At 44.9% G+C, this 17,174-nt stretch overlaps 1 protein-coding gene across 2 annotated transcripts; it reads right to left on the bottom strand.

Annotated features, from left to right (window-relative positions):
• Nucleotides 1-979: 979 nt before the first annotated feature.
• On the bottom strand, nucleotides 980-16,231 carry SDR42E1 (short chain dehydrogenase/reductase family 42E, member 1). 2 transcript variants are annotated; one of them, XM_040254063.1, is made up of 3 exons: nucleotides 16,154-16,231; nucleotides 4,199-4,291; nucleotides 980-3,169 (listed from the first exon to the last, which is right to left on the bottom strand). In XM_040254063.1, the coding sequence occupies exons 2-3, from the start codon at nucleotides 4,264-4,266 to the stop codon at nucleotides 2,056-2,058; spliced, it is 1,182 nt and encodes a 393-aa protein (XP_040109997.1). In that variant the 5' UTR covers nucleotides 4,267-4,291; nucleotides 16,154-16,231; the 3' UTR covers nucleotides 980-2,055. The 2 variants fall into 2 exon arrangements, with proteins under 2 accessions (XP_040109997.1, XP_040109998.1); XM_040254064.1 differs by lacking the exon at nucleotides 16,154-16,231 and adding an exon at nucleotides 5,297-7,050.
• Between the last annotated feature and the right edge of the window lie 943 nt (nucleotides 16,232-17,174).

Below are 17,174 nucleotides of genomic sequence, written 5' to 3'. Positions count from 1 at the left end.
CATCCCCTTCTTCAGGGGATCTTCCCGACCCAGGGATCAAACCCAGGTGTCCCACATTGCAGGCAGATTCTTTACCATATGACCCACCAGGGAAGCCTTGGTCAGACAAGTTAACTTCAGACTAAGTTAACTTCATGAAATGCAAAATAAAGGACTCATATTTTACTAAAAACAATCCCACCACCATCTTATATTAATGTTGCAATTTATATATTAAATTATATATTAAAAGTACTCACTACATCTTACGTTATGCTCAGAACAAACCCTGTGAGGTGGGTAAGTGGGTTAATGAGCTGGATACTCAGTCACTCAGTCATGTCTGTTTGCAACCCCATGGACTGTAGCCTGCCAGGCTACTCTGTCCATGGGATTCTCCAGGCAAGAATATTGGAGTGAGTTGCCATTTCCTACTCCAAGGGATCTTTCCAACCCAGGGATTGAACCTCTGTCTCTTGTGTCCCCTGTATTGGCAGGCAGATTCTTTACCATTGTGCCACTTGAAAAGCCCAAAGGTGGGTTAATAAAAAGGGCAAATACATTCTTATTTCCCAAAGCAGGCAATTGAGGCCCTACAGAGGCTGCAGTTACTTAGTTAAAAGACCACACAAGATATTCATGGTTGCAGATCCTCTGGTATCAGGTTGAGCACTTTTTCCAAAATGTCCAGGCAAGATGCACCAGGGCCTCTTCATCCAGCACCCTCCTCCTACAAATATTCTCAGACCAAATTTAACATGACTTTCCACAGCCATCTGTCCTTACAGCATAGGAATGCTGTCCTTTCTGTAGATGGAATCAGAGAATGGGTGAAGATGTTGTCTTCTTTGCACTTTGGTTCCCATGTGACAGTACAACTTGAATGTCTGCCACAGCAATCCCCGTGGGCGCCCGGACAATGCCACCATTGTTCAGAACATTCTTCACTGGAAGAGGCCTTCAGAGAACAGAAATTCTCCCCAGGAAGAAAACCAGTCTATTAGTTGAGAGTTATGCTTTATTTTTTAATTGCAAATGGTATCATTAACTTGAATATTCTCATCAATCATCAGATTTTTAGCTGTTTCCCAGATTTCAATCTCTCCTTGGAGACCACAACTTTATCAACACTGAATATATTTAAGCACACTTGTTATAGACTCTGAGGGCATGTCACAAAGGTATTCCAGAAAGGTCAGTAGCAACAGCACTCTCTAAACAGAATACCCTGAGGAAGAAAACCCTCATAAGGAATGTGTAATAACAATATTAATAAAAATAATGGCTTGTAAGTGTGGTGAGTGGCACTTTATATACCTGGTCCAATTTAACCCTCCAAAGAATCCTGGGAGGTAAGATAAAGGTCTATTCATTTCAATATCAACCATTACCATGTGGTCACACAGGTATAACACCTTTATGTCATGAAGGGCAAAAACTCATTCCTAGAACATACATGTGACTAGCAACCGTCTCCCCGGCAAAAGTGACCATCTCCTCAGAGGCTTGGGCTGTCGGGAATTAGCTCAACTTGGTGTTTTTCACACAAGTGCAAGCCTGTTAGCATTTTGCCATTCCCATATCAGTGTTTCAACCTCTGTGAAGTCAATGCAGAACGTATGGAATGAAGATAAGTACATTTTTGGCTTCTGAGAAATTCAAGTAAGACATTTCCCATCTGAGGGAGTTTAGCTCTGTGGGTTTCGAAATGATGTCTACTGTCCATGTCTGAAGGAGGAGGACCCAAGGATCTGAATCTCAAACTTATCCTGGTTTCTGTTTTCTCCCTTCAGGATTTGTGCAAGGAGGCAGGAAATGAAGACTTAATCCAAGAATCAATTTTTTTTTTTTTGGCTGTGCCGTGTAGCACATGGGATCTTAATTCTCCAACCAGAGATCGAACCCATACCTCCTGCACTGAAAACTCAGAGTCTATTCTTAAGTAGCGACTTGAAGATCCAAATGTTGACATCAGGTATCTATTCTCTATTTATAAAACGTGTGTTTCCTGAAAACCACCTCAGTATATATAACCATCTCAGTGGTGTACTGTAACACCTCAGTACAGCTCCTCCTTCACACCGACAGGATCACGGAAGGCAGCAACCACGTGAGAACCACTGTAACCAGGAGTAAGATCACCAGCCCATCCCAAACAAGACACTTGGAGTCATGACTCCCAGGACGTCTGCCGTGACCGTGGGCTTTAAACCACTCGACTGCCTCCTGGAGGTCAAACGGCTGAGCCTCATACCCCAGCTCCTTCCTGGCTTTCTCCAGGCTAAAGTAATGTGTGACGCCAGTTTTGTAAACTTCAGTGCGGGTGAGGAAGGGCTGGAAGTTGTAGAGTCGCCCCAAGATGAAGTGGGTCATCTCTGTCAGGAAAGCGAAGCAATAGATGAGGGTCAGGGGCAGGCGGATGGACGGGAACTTGTAGCCCAGGCCCTCAACCAGAGGCCGTAGGAACTCAAAGTTGTTCACGGGCCTGCCGTCTGAGATGAAGTAGGGCTGCCCGGCGGCAATGTGGCCCTTGTTGGCTTTCAGGGCCTCTGAGGCCAGGATGTGAGCCTGCACCAAGTTGTCCACGTGGACAAATTCCACCAGACTCTTGGGGTCTCCATACACAAACCTGAACAGGCCCTTCTCTATGTAGCTCACTATCCTGGGGAGGTGCCTCTGTTCTCCAGGCCCGTAGATGCCAGCCGGCCTCAGGGCACAGGTGCTCAAGACCCCACCGCCCCTCTCCAGGGCCGTACCATTGGCTGACAGCACCTTCTTCTCGGCGATAGATTTGGTTCGAGAGTAGTGATCAGGATGGAGGTGAAGGGGCAGGTAAGGCAGAGACTCGTCTCCATTTCTGATGACCTGCCCTCCAAAGATGACGTTGAAAGTGCTCGTGTACACTAACCTTGGCACCCCTCTCCTCCTGCATGCCTGGAGGATGTTGTCTGTGCCCCCCACGTTGACTGCTTCAATCAGGCTTCGATTCAGTTGCTCGCGCCCGGACATACCGTAAGATGCGATATGGAACACACAAGCCACGTCGACACCCTGGAAGGCGCTCTCTATGTCAGAAAGATGGCGGATGTCTCCTAGTATAAACTGGATGCCTTCTGGAATGGTCTGAGCAGGGCGGCTGATGTCAAACAGAATCACATGGACTCCCTTCTGGTTCAGAGCACAGCCAAGCCTGCAAGAAAAAAAGAGTAAAAGTTAGATCAAATCACTATTAAGCTATGCCTTGGAAAAGTACGGCTCAGACGGTGAAGCATCTGTCTGCAGTGTGGGATACCCGGGTTCGTTCCCTGGGTTGGGAAGATCCCCTGGAGCAGGAAATGGCAACCCACTCCAGTACTCTTGCCTGGAAAATTCCATGGACTGAGGAGCCTGGTAGGCTACAGTCCATGGGTTCACAAAGAGTCGGACATGACTGAGCGACTTCACTTTCTTTCTTTCTTTGGAAAAGTATATAATTTTCCCAATCTCCTTGGCTTATCCTGTGAGTTCTTCACTTTACATGTTCATTGGTACAAGTCTTGCTTACGCAAATATTAAAAAACGAGCATCTTCACATTTTTTTAAATTACAATGAGAGAGGCTTTATCTTCAAAGATGGTGGTGTCCACATATTACATTCACCCAGCCCCCCGTTCCAGGCATGCATGCATGCTAGCTCACTTCGGTTGTGCCTAACTCTTTGTGACCCCATGGAATGTAGCCCACCAGGCTCCTCTGTCCATGGGATTCTCCAGGCAAGCATATTGGAGCGGGCTGCCATGCCCTCCTCCAAGGAATCTTCCCGACCCAGGGATCGAACCTGCATCTCCTGCAGCTACCTGTACTGCAGGTGGATTCTTTACCACTGAGCCACCAGAAAGCTCCTCCTCCCCCCGTTCTAGCACTCACCATCTATTCTTCAGAATATTTATGAATGATAATGTAACTGTGAAAGAATAGCTATTATTTTAATTTTTTGTGTGTGTGATATGACTATCTCCCCACCCTGATTCAATGGCTTTATAAAGAATTTTTCTTCAGGTGGAATGTATCTATAGCTCTCAATATCCTAATCTGAACAGTGGGCAGCATGGTTCATTCCTGGTCTACACTGTACCAACAAGTAAAAGTCTACACTGCATTAATGCAGGTTGAAAACTATACTTTTCCCAGCAACTACCGGTAAAATACTTCCATGGACATATTTTACAGATGTACTGACCGGAAACCAAAATAGCCACCTCCTCCTGTAATGAGGACCGTTTCCTTCGGAGATTTGTGGGAATCCATATGTGGCAGTCAAAGATAACTGGACCTATGAAGAAAGTAGGATGCACCAGTATTACTAATCCGACGGCAGAGGCGATGGTCCCCTACTTGGGGTTAATAGACACAAAAAGGCAGTGTGCTCCAGCAGAAAGAAAAGCTCAGACCTGGGTTCCCGTCATGGCTTTGGGACATTAGCTGACTCCTGCTCACCCCTCTACTCTCACTTCTTGGGCTGCACAACATTTCTTCCAATGTGTCAGCAGGAACAGTAATAATCTGCTCTGACTGCCTGGCAAGGTCAGTGTGAAGGTTAAATAAGATAATGTAGCTGGGAGAGCTTTGAAAAACCACAAAGCACTCTCCAAATAGAAAGCATTATTCTTAATCTGTGGAAAACACTAGAGGCTTTTTGAAAAGAAGTTGCTCGAATTTGGTAGGGAGGGTCATTTTCCGCACCCCTGCCCCCACCAAAAAATCAAGGACAGAACTCTGAAGCAAATTTCCAACATCTTTTGTTTAAGATAGCACACTGCAGCATAGTTTAATAGTGGCTTTTATGTAAAAAAAAAAAAACAAAACAAAAAACAACAACAGGGAAGGACAAAAAGGTCCTTTATGTAGCAAACCATATTCACCCACCCAGGAAATCTTCTAAGTACTGTGTGTGCTCAATGCCTATGGGAACCTTGCTTCTCCCTCCTTCTGCATCTATGCTAAAATTATATTCTAATTATTATTTTCTCAAGGCTCCAAGACATCTTTCTTTCAAAAACAAGACAAAACAAGCAAAAAGTGGGCCACTCAACTCTTTCCACTTAAGAAGAAATGGATCATAAGGTGCTACCATTTGGACAGGTTCATCCCTCAGAGCTGTTGGTGCATTAAACATCGGAGCTAAAAACAAGCTCACAGGATTCTAGAGACCGAACGGGAACATGTATAAAAATTGCCTGATGTAGTGTAGGTGCTCCATGGATGTCACTTCTTGAATTTCCTTTTCTTCGAGTTACAGAGTCTAGGGATTCAATTTTTCTCTTACATTCCCACACACCATGATAAGGTCTCTCAGAAGTACAGGATTACACTAAGCTTGTCAGATTCTTCTGGATAACTACTAAGAAGCTTTGATCGCCAGTAAAGCTAATCAGATCATTCAGAAATCAGTTGGTGTGACAGCTGAAGACAAGATTCAGCAAGTGACTGTGTCCATGGCTTGAGGGTGAGAATATTAGGAAAACTGAGCAAAATGATGTGAAGGATGGCTGGAGTCCCAAGGTCTGACTAAGCAGTTGCCATTTGTTGTGCTTACAAGAAAATCCATCATGAATGAATGCCCGGCATCCTTTTAATATGCGACCTTATGTTTCTATTATTTTCTGAGTGTAGGACGCTCCCATTCGGATTTGGACTAGCCAGCCATAAAACTTGCTTTGGTCCATTCTGTCGCTTAACATGATCACATGACTTTGTTATCACTGATGCTGCTTCCAGACAAAGAAGGGTGTCAGTCACTGACACTTTAGCCCAGACTTCTTACCGTCACCACCATGACCTGGTGGCAGTCTCCTTCTCTGACTTCCTCTCACTCTTTCGTTGCGACTCTAGTCTACGCTCCACCCCCCTGAACTTCTCCCTTCTCTTGATGCCAAGCTCATCTGTGCCCTGAGGCCTACGTGCCCTTTTTGCTTAAGGGCGTCACCGTCCTTAAGAGTTCACCTGTTGCTTCACTGTCCTTAGACTTCACCTGTTGCTTCGCCTCTGTGTGAACCGCCAACGAGCCAGATCCCTGCCAGGCTGCGTGCGTCTTTCTCAATATTTAGGTCTGCTCAAGTGCTCGACGCAGAGGGTAGTTTCCGAAGAGCTCTCCCTTATCTGAACGCTGCTTTGTTTTCTTTGTGGCACATTGCCTAAATGTATCTGTTTCCTTTCTGACTACTGATCTCCTTCCAGCAGAATGTGGGTGCCATGAGAACCAAAACCTTCAGCCTTTCTCACTGGCATGTTCCCGCCAGAGAACCTCGGATGCAGTGGATGCCCATCAAGTATTTGCAGAATTTATGGATGATTTGGAACATGGTGAAATACATCCAATTTAGTAAAATGATGATGGGCACAAATTATGCAGGGCCTGGCCGTGTCCAAGAGTCGTCGTCGTGTATGCCAATCAGTGCTGCCATTTTCATTTAACTTAGTTCCTAAAAAGAAAAGTTCTGGCATGAAAATGACATAAAGCAAAATGTGATAGAATTCCTGCGTTCCGGAGCGTATGCTAGAAGAGGCAGGCTTCTGCAAATTAAAGTAGAAGGCAAAACGGAGAAACCAAGATTCCTTCGGGGGAGCCTGCACTCTATTCTGTAGACAACAGAGTCTCTGCAGGTGTCCAGGACGGCGGGCTCACTTCAGTCCTTGTCAAAGATTAAGCTTTACCTGGAGGAGGGAGAGACTGGAGGTTGGCAGGAGTCTAGGTGACGGGTGATGAAGGGGCAGGGCCAGTGTGCTCAGCTGAGATCACCAGGAGGCAGGGGCAGCAAGTGAAGTCTAAGGACGCTGATGCCCTTAAGCAAAACTGCACTTACAGGTTTTAGAACTGTTCTGTTTGGTTACAGGGTTTTCATTAAGAGGATGCCAGAGGGGGGGAAAAAAAAAGGTTAAGATATTTTTCTGTCTCCACATGAATTCCCTGATAAGGAAATCAGAAAATGGACAAGGCTTCAAAGAGCCCAAGTAAGAATTTGGCAACAGAAATTCTTCGCAGGGACTTCCCTGGTGGTTCAGTGGTTCAGACTCTGTGCTCCCACTGCAGATGGCCTGGGTTCGATCCCTGATCAGGGAACTAGATCCCATACGCTGCAACTAAGAGTTCTCATGCTGCAACTAAAGATCGTGCAGTGAAAGTAAGTGAATAAATAAATATTTTTTAGGAAAGGAAAAAGAAAAAAGAAATTCTTCCAAATCTCTCATTGTCCTTTTTTAAAAAAGTTTTTATTTTCTGTTGGAGTATAGCCAGTTAACGATGCTGTGACAGTTTCAAGTGCACAGCAAAGTCACTCAGCCATCCACAGACATGTACATGTTCTTCTCCAAACTCCCCTCCCATCCAGGCTGCCACATAATACTGAGCAGAGTTCTCTGTGCTACACGGTAGGTGCTTGTTGGTTATCCACTTTAAGCACAGCAGTGTGTATCAATGTCCTTTGTTTTTAAAATTGCACGTTCCCATCCAGTCCTAAGACCACAGGCCACTCCTGGCTCAAGTGCACACTAATCACACCAGGAATGTACAAACTCAAACTATTAATGCTTTCAAGTACCTGTCAGGCCTATTCACGCTATTCCTCATTACCTTCCAACTAATTCCAGAATTATCTAAGGGCAAGAACCTGTGTAACTGACTTGAACTGGAGGGTCAGAGGAGTGTTAACGAGTAAGGAAAGATTAATAAGTTAGCAAGCATAGCCAAAGCAATCTTGAGAAAGAAGAATGGAACTGGAGGAATCAACTTGCCTGACTTCAGGCTCTACTACAAAGCCACAGTCGTCAAGACAGTATGGTATTGGCACAAAGACAGAAATATAGATCAATGGAACAAAATAGCCCAGAGATAAATCCACACACATATGGACACCTTATCTTTGACAAAGGAGGCAAGAATATACAATGGAGTAAAGACAATCTCTTTAACAAGTGGTGCTGGGAAAACTGGTCAACCACTTGTAAAAGAATGAAACTAGATCACTTTCTAACACCGCACACAAAGATAAACTCAAAATGGATTAAAGATCTAAATGTAAGACCAGAAACTATAAAACTCCTAGAGGAGAACATAGGCAAAACACTCTCCGACATAAACCACAGCAGGATTCTCTATGATCCACCTCCCAGAATTCTGGAAATAAAAGCAAAAATAAACAAATGGGACCTAATTAAAATTAAAAAGTTTCTGCACAACAAAGGCAAATATAAGCAAAGTGAAAAGACAGCCTTCCGAATGGGAGAAAATAATAGCAAATGAAGCAACTGACAAACAACTAATCTCAAAAATATACAGGCAACTCCTGCAGCTCAATTCCAGAAAAATAAACGACCCAATCAAAAAATGGGCCAAAGAACTAAATAGACATTTCTCCAAAGAAGACATACGGATGGCTAACAAACACATGAAAAGATGCTCAACATCACTCATTATTAGAGAAATGCAAATCAAAACCACAAAGAGGTTCCACTTCACACCAGTCAGAATGTCTGCGATCCAAAAATCTGCAAGCAATAAATGCTGGAGAGGGTGTGGAGAGAAGGGAACCCTCTTACACTGTTGGTGGGAATGCAAACTAGTACAGCCACTATGGAGAACAGTGTGGAGATTCCTTAAAAATTTGCAAATAGAACTGCCTTATGACCCAGCAATCCCACTGCTGGGCATACACACTGAGGAAACCAGAATTGAAAGAGACACATGTACCCCAATGTTCATCGCAGCACGGTTTATAATAGCCAGGACATGGAAACAACCTAGATGTCCATCAGCAGATGAATGGATAAGAAAGCTGTGGTACATATACACGATGGAATATTACTCAGCCGTTAAAAAGAATATATTTGAATCAGTTCTAATGAGATGGATGAAACTGGAGCCGATTATACAGAGTGAAGTAAGCCAGAAAGAAAAACACCAATACAGTATACTAACACATATATATGGAATTTAGAAAGATGGCAATGATGACCCTGTATGCAGGACAGCAAAAAAGACACAGATGTGTATAACGGACTTTTGGACTCAGTGGGAGAGGGAGAGGGTGAGATGATTTGGGAGAAGGGCATTGAAACATGTATAATATCATGTAAGAATCTAATTGCCAGTCTATGTCCGATGCAGGATATGGCACGCTTGGGGCTTGTACGCGGGGATGACCCAGAGAGATGTTGTGGGGAGGAGGGTGGGAGGGGGGTTCATGTTTGGGAACGCATGTACACCCGTGGTGGATTCATGTCAATGTATGGCAAAACCAATACAGAATTGTAAAGTAATATAAAAAATAAATTAAAAAAAAAAGTTAGCAAGACAAATGGCAATGAAAGAAGCCTATCCGCTCGGCTGGTGAAACCTTCATAGGTGAACAGCCATTAGTGCCGCCACCCAGAAGCCACCTCCTCCTTTCCAGCTGCCTGCATCAGCGAGCACAGAAAAACTGCAACAAACACATTTCGCAGGAAACCAAAAGAAATTCCCATGAACACTAAGCCACAAGGGAGAAAAGAGGGTCTGCGTGGTCTTCCTTCAAACGGCTGCCTGATTTTTTATATTTCATGGTGGCTGCTTTACTAGTTTCCATCTGATTCTTTCCAGGGCTGGGCACTCAGACCACTGTTTATAATCTCAGTTGCTTTAAGGCTCTTCCAAAATGTGGCTTTGTTCAGTAATTGCTTTCTTTTGGGTTGGGGGGAGGGTCATATTTAATCTGAGGCGTCATTTTAGCAGATACAGGTTATGGTTAAGTACACAATCCAAAAAAAAAAAAAAAAAGGAATCTTAATTATAAACAAGAAAAAATGAAATTTAAAGTCCGCCTGACCCCTTGATAATACCAAGACAGAACGAGGGTAATAAAGTTGACATCTCACAGGGAAGTCAAGAGAAGAAACTCATAAAAATGACTAGGAGTACTTCAGATTTACAAAGACCTAATTAAATGCGAAGGATTAGTAATAAGAACCTCAGCTTATGCATACAGTTCCTTCATCCCCAGGGTTCAAGAGGATGATGCTACTGACCTTCTGGTATTAAAATGCAACATACAAATCTAGGCAACTATTGGAGTACTGCGAGCAGAACTGAAGACAGCTTTCATAAAGATAAGAAATTACTGTATTTACTTTAAAGGAAGATAAAAATATATCCAGGTCGTTTAACCCTTTGATGGCATGTTTTAAATTACTGCCCAGGTACTGAACGGAGGCAAAAGTTAACTGTGTTCTTACAGTACTGAGACCAGGAAACTGTATTGAGACTCGAAGGTTTAGAAACAGTGCTGCTCAAACTCCACACATGATCTGAAAGTTATCTGTGTTTAATACAAAGCAGTCAGAGCCATAATGATGAACAAGTAGTTACAGACAATAAGGAGAGTCACCCTGATACAGGTAAAAGGGATGTGAGGTGTAAAACCTAAAACACCAAACACATCTGCGAAGAAAACAGCACAGCATTAAGAGGAAAGTTGACGCAATCATGACAAACAGGGGTATTTGCACACAGCTTTGAGTTTTACGGGCAGTGGCAGGGAAGTTAATTCTATCACCTGATCTTCTTGTCCAGCTACCCACTCAAACTCCTTTTGCCTAGATATTTGTTGCACAAAAGATCCTTGCATTCTTACAGTTATTCCTGATGTTTATGATAAAAGTTAATCACAAAGTTTTATAATTGGTATTTTCCAACTGCTTCCCAAACTATCATATTAACCGCATGCAAACCTAAGCCATTTCTCTAAGAATGTCAGCAGGAACAAGGAGTATTTGACAGATCGTAGACCTGGTCCATTATATCTATTACTCTGGGCAGGAATCCCTTAGAAGAAATGGAGTAGCCATCATAGTCAACAAGAGTCAGAAATGCAGTACTTGGATGCAATCTCAAAACTGACAAAATGATCTCTGTTCGTTTCCAAGGCAAACCATTCAATATCACAGTAATCCAAGTCTATGCCCCAACCAGTAACGCTGAAGAAGTTGAAGTTGAACGATTCTGTGAAGACCTACAAGACCTTTTAGAACTAACACTCAAAAAAGATGTCCTTTTCATTATAGGGGACTGGAATGAAGTAGGAAGTCAAGAAACATCTGGAGTATCAGGCAAATTTGGCCTTGGAGTACGGAATGAAGTAGGGCAAAGGCTCACAGAGTTTTGCCAAAAGAACGCACTGGTCATAGCAAACACCCTCTTCCAACAACACAAGAGAAGACTCTACACATGGACATCACCAGATGGTCAACACCAAAATCAGATTGATTATATTCTTTGCAGCCAAAGATGGAGAAGCTCTATACAGTCAGCTAAAACAAGACCAGGAGCTGACTGTGGCTCAGATCATGAACTCCTTATTGCCAAATTCAGACTTACATTGAAGAAAGTAGGGAAAACCACTAGACCATTCAGGTATGACCTAAATCAAACCCCTAAAGATTATACAGTGGAAGTGAGAAATAGATTTAAGGGACTAGATCTGATAGATAGAGTGCCTGATGAATTATGGACAGAGGTTCGTGACATTGTACAGGAGACAGGGATCAAGACCATCCCCGTGGAAAAGAAATGCAAAAAAGCAAAATGGCTGTCTGGGGAGGCCTTACAAATAGCTGTGAAAAGAAGAGAGGTGAAAAGCAAAGGAGAAAAGGAAAGATATAAGCATCTGAATGCAGAGTTCCAAAGAATAGCAAGAAGGGATAAGAAAGCCTTCCTCAGGCTTTCTTTGCATTGAGGAGAAATGCAAAGAAATAGAGGAAAAGAACAGAATGGGAAAGACCAGAGATCTCTTCAAGAAAATCAGAGATATCAAGGGAACATCTCGTGAAAAGATGGGCTCAATAAAGGACAGATATGGTATGGACCTAACAGAAGCAGAAGATATTAAGAAGAGGTGGCAAGAATACACAGAAGAACTGTATAAAAAAGATCTTCACAACCAAGATAATCACGATGGTGTGATCACTCATCTAGAGCCAGACATCCTGGAATGTGAAGTCAAGTGGGCCTTAGAAAGCATCATTACGAACAAAGCTAGTGGAGGTGATGGAATTCCAGGTGAGCTCTTTCAAATCCTAAAAGATGATGCTGTGAAAGTGCTGCACTCAATATGCCAGCAAATTTCGAAAACTCAGCAGTGGCCATACGACTGGAAAAGGTCAGTTTTCATTCCAGTCCCAAAGAAAGGCAATGCCAAAGAATGCTCTAACTACTGCACAATTGCACTCATCTCACATGCTAGTAAAGTAATGCTCAAAATTCTCCAAGCCAGGCTTCAGCAATACGTGAACCGTGAACTCCCTGATGTTCAAGCTGGTTTTAGAAAAGGCAGAGGAACCAGAGATCAAATTGCCAACATGTGTTGGAGCATCAAAAAAGCAAGAGAGTTCCAGAAAAACAACTATTTCTGCTTTATTGACTATGCCAAAGCCTTTGACTGTGTGGATCACAATAAACTATGGAAAATTCCTCAAGAGATGGGACTACCAGACCATCTGACCTGCCTCTTGAGAAATCTGTATGCAGGTCAGGAAGCAACAGTTAGAACTGGACATGGGACAACAGACTGGTTCCAAATAGGAAAAGGAGTACATCAAGGCTGTATATTGTCACTCTGCTTAACTTATATGCACAGTACATCATGAGAAACGCTGGACTGGAAGAAACACAAGCTGGAATCAAGATTGCCGGGAGAAATATCAATCACCTCAGATATGCAGATGACACCACCCTTATGGCAGTAAGTGAAGAGGAACTAAAAAGCCTCTTGATGAAAGTGAAAGTGGAGAATGAAAAAGTTGGCTTAAAGCTCAACATTCAGAAAATGAAGATCATGGCAGCTGGTCCCATCACTCCATGGGAAATAGATGGGGAAACAGTGGAAACAGTGTCAGACTTTATTTTTGGGGGCTCCAAAATCACTGCAGATGGTGATTGCAGCCATGAAATTAAAAGATGCTTACTCCTTGGAAGTAAAGTTATGACCAACCTAGATAGCATATTGAAAAGCAGAGATATTACTTTGCTGACTAAGGTCCATCTAGTCAAGGTTATGGTTTTTCCAGTAGTCATGTATGGATGTGAGAGTTGGACTGTGAAGAAGGCTAAACACCGAAGAATTGATGCTTTTGAACTCTGGTGTTGGAGAAGACTCTTGAGAGTCCCTTGGACTGCAAGGAGATCCAACCAGTCCATTCTCCAGGAGATCAGTCTTGGGTGTTCTTTGGAAGGAATGATGCTAAAGCTGAAACTCCAGTGCTTTGGCCACCTCACGTGAAGAGCTGACTCATCAGAAAAGACTCTGATGCTGGGAGAGATTGGGGGCAGGAGGAGAAGGGGACGACAGAGGATGAGATGGCTGGATGGCATCACCAACTCGATGGATGTGAGTTTGAGTGAACTCCGGGAGTTGGTGATGGACAGGGAGGCCTGGCGTGTTGCAATTCATGGGGTCGCAAAGAGTCAGACACGACTGAGCGACTGAACTGAATTGAACTGAATTGAGACCTGGTAAATCCAAACACAGTTTGTACTCTGCAACCTTTCAAATGCCCTTTGCTGTTGTAGCTGCAAGCACTACAGTTGTACTTCCTCCCCTCTAGGTCTGCATGCCTGCCACTTAAAACATATGAAAGTACTGTCATCTGTCATTCATTAATCACTTACTGTGTGCTGCGCACCCCACTAGACCTTCTCCACAAATCATTTCCCTTGATGCTACTAACAACCCTCTGAGGCAAGTACTAATTGGTAAACGCCATTTACTATGGCCAGGTCAGTAGTTGGGACAGCAGTGGGGGCTGTTGTATCTACTAGAACCCAGATGCATCTGACTCTACAGCTTACACCTCACCCACATCAAGCACTCAGGGCTGTGCAGAGTCCATGATCTGAAGCAGCCAAGTCTATGGTGACCTGAGTCCCATAGGGGCTTTCACAGCTAACACATTCTGCAATGTGAAAAGAGACCTTCCAGTTTCCAGAAGGGCAGGCAGGAGGTGCCCCATCCCCTCCCAAGAGGCAGAGGTAGTTGGGGAGGCAGGGTTAAGCTTTTTAGGTTATAAATCAGAAAATCTGAGTCCTAGACTTGGTTCTCCCATCAATTCCCTGTGTTACCCTGGGAAAGTCACTGAACCTCTCGGATCCTGTTTCCTCCTTCCTAAAATGAAAATAGCAACTATGGCGGCATTTACTATTTATTATGGGTGAGGGGCTTAAGGTTTACCACTGAAGCCTCAGAACAATCTTCTTATTATCCTCAGCTTTTCTGATATGAGAAAAAGACGCAGAGGTCAAGAACCTTGCCTACCCATATATATATATCCAAAGTAAAGGAAATCACTATCTTGAAAAGGTATCTGCGCCCCCATATTCACTGCAGCATTATTCAAAACTGCTGAGTCATGGAAACAACCTAAGTGCCCATTAAAGGATGAATGGATAAGGAAAATGTGATGTATACACACACAAACACACACACAGTGGAATACTATTCAGCTACTCAAAAAGGGAAGGAAATCCTACCATTAGTGACAGTACCAATTGACCTTGAGGGGATTATGCTAAGTGAAATAAGTCACAAATACTGGGGTGATCCCGATTACACAGAGACTATAAAAGAGCTGATCTCATAGAAACAAGAGTAGGACGGCGGTTGCCAGGGGGTGGGGGATGTGGGAAATGAGGAGATGCTGGTCAAAGGGTATAAGCTTCTAGTTACAAGACATAATTGAGTTCTGGGGATCAAATACACAGCATGGGGGGCCATATGTAACATTACCGTATTACAGGCTTGAAAGCTGCTAAGAGAGTAGATCTCCGCACCACCCCACCCCCCCGCCCCCGCCACCGCCGCCCTTTGGGACCCCGCAGCTCCCAAGGCCGCACCGCCCAGGGTGAGCCAGGCTCCGCCTTGCTGGCCCAGATGCCAACTCCATGCAGATCTGATCTCAACACCGCCACCTGGACGCCACCATCTTCCCGCGCACCAGGCAAGAGCATATCTTTCAAGTGTTGACCACACACAAAGAAAACTATCATAATTCTCTGAGGTGATGGAGATGTTAACTGACCTCCCTGTGCTTATCATTTCATAATATATATGCGTATCAGGTCATCAAGCCGTGCATCTTAAAATCACACAACGCTACACATCATTTTTACCCTAGTCAAGTTGAAAGGAAAAACATCTAAAACAAAACAAAAAACTGGCCCACAAATTATGCAGGTGACAAAGGCTGAGTTGCAGCAAGGACCTGAAAACAGATCAGAGTAGGAAGACCCAGCTGGGTTGGGAACAACGCAGTGTCATTCACTTACCACCTTCATAATTTCTGTCACACCTGGTATCTCTACTACTTTGTTGCTGCTTAGTCGCTAAATGGTGTGTGGCTCTTTGCGACCCCGTGGACTGTAGCCCGCCAGGCTCCTCTGTCCATGGGATTTTCCAGACAAGATTACTGGTGTGGGTTGCCATTTCCTACTCTGGGGGCTCTTTCTGACCCAGGGATCGAACTCGTGTCTTTTGCATTACAGGCAGATTCTTTACCACTGAGCCACCAGAGAAGCCCTGTCTCTGGTACTAGTACTTACTGTTTTATTTAAAACTTATCTTTTAGCAATAAATACCTTCATTATAAATGGGAACCTTACACGGCCACTTAAATGGAAAACCAGAATCATCTGTCATCAAGAGAAAGTAATCTTCCCCCACAAAGTGCGATTATAATTTAAAAATGTGAATGGAGTCTAGCTTGACACAGATGCCTGTTGAAAGTTCTGAGCTTGGGGCCTGCCATCTTTTTCAAAAAGAAGACGAAAACCAGAAGCTAGCCGGTGCTTTGAGACCTTTGCAACGATCCTACAAAGCGACGCTGAGCCCCGCTGCTTGGAATCCGAGGGGAAGTGGGGTGAACTCAGGTCGGCCACTACTCACGACCGCGCCCCGTACCAGCGGCCACGGGGCTCGTCCCACCTGGGCCGCCACGACACCTAGGTAGCGGCCGACAAGGTCGCCCTCCGCAGGACCCCGACGCGCGTGCGAGCCCAGGCGCCCCCGCCAGGGTCACACAGGGAATTGATGGGAGAACCAAGTCTAGGACTCAGTCTAGGCCCCGCGCTTGGGTCCCGGCGGAGGGGCGACCCTCCCTACCCGGGCCCACTCACAGAGGCAGAAGACCACAGCGACGCCGGGATTGCGCGAGGCAGGGCGACTCAGGCCCCTCCCTCTCCCCACCGCCACCCACGCTCCGCGCCTGAGCCGTCGGACCAGCCTCCTGGAGCCACTTCCGGCCTCTCTAGGATGCTCGGAGGTCTCGGCATCTCTATGGTGTGCAGGTTTCTCCCACCATCACCTGTGCGACTTCACGCATCTCCCCGACGTGCCCAAACCGTGTGTTTCAGCTTCGCGGGAGCCCTTTCAGGGCACATCGGCTATAACCATCTCCAATTTAGACTTCCGTTTCCGTCTTTGTGTACCTCAAACTTCCCTGTAGCTCAAACGGTAAAGAATCTGCCTGCGATGCAGGAGGCCGGGATTCGATTCCTGGGTTGGGAGGTTCCTATGGAGCAGGGAATGGGAATCCACTCCAGTACTCTTGCCTGGAGAATTCCATGGACAGAGAAGACTGGCGGGCTACAGTCCGTGGGGTCGCAAGGAGTTGGACATGACTGAGTGACTAACGCACACACAATGTTGAGCATAGGCAGTGCTTGATAAATAGGAGGTGCTCAGCTCAGCTCAAAAGCAGAGACATTACTTTGCCGACTAAGGTCTGTCTAGTCAAGGCTATGGTTTTTTTCCTGTGGTCATGTATGGATGTGAGAGTTGGACTGTGAAGAAGGCTGAGCGCCAAAGAACTGATGCTTTTGTGGTGTTGGAGAAGGCTCTTGAGAGTCCCTTGGACTGCAAGGAGATCCAACCAGTCCATTCTGAAGGAGATCAGCCTTGGGATTTTTTTGGAAGGAATGATGCTAAAGCTGAAACTCCAGTACTTTGGCCACCTCATGCGAAGAGTTGAGTCATTGGAAAAGACTCTGATGCTGGGAGGGATTGGGGGCAGGAGAAGAAGGGGATGACAGAGGATGAGATGGCTGGATGGCATCACCGACTCGATGGACGTGAGTCTGAGTGAACTCCGGGAGTTGGTGATGGACAGGGAGGCCTGGCCTGCTGCGATTCATGGGA

The sequence above is a fragment of the Oryx dammah genome, unplaced genomic scaffold (genome assembly GCF_014754425.2).
Source record: "Oryx dammah isolate SB20612 unplaced genomic scaffold, SCBI_Odam_1.1 HiC_scaffold_13, whole genome shotgun sequence".
Lineage (NCBI taxonomy): Eukaryota > Metazoa > Chordata > Mammalia > Artiodactyla > Bovidae > Oryx > Oryx dammah.
Note: the sequence above shows the minus strand (reverse complement) of the source record. Positions and strands in the feature narration are given on the sequence as shown.

What these genes read in the sequence shown, in the direction of transcription:
- SDR42E1 (XM_040254063.1), bottom strand. Translation starts at nt 4,266, where the DNA reads ATGGATTCCCACAAATCTCCGAAGGAAACGGTCCTCATTACAGGAGGA. An exon ending in GGTGGCTATTTTGGTTTCCG is followed by an intron (nt 3,170 to 4,198) that starts GTCAGTACATCT and finishes TTTTTCTTGCAG; the next exon opens with GCTTGGCTGTGCTCTGAACC.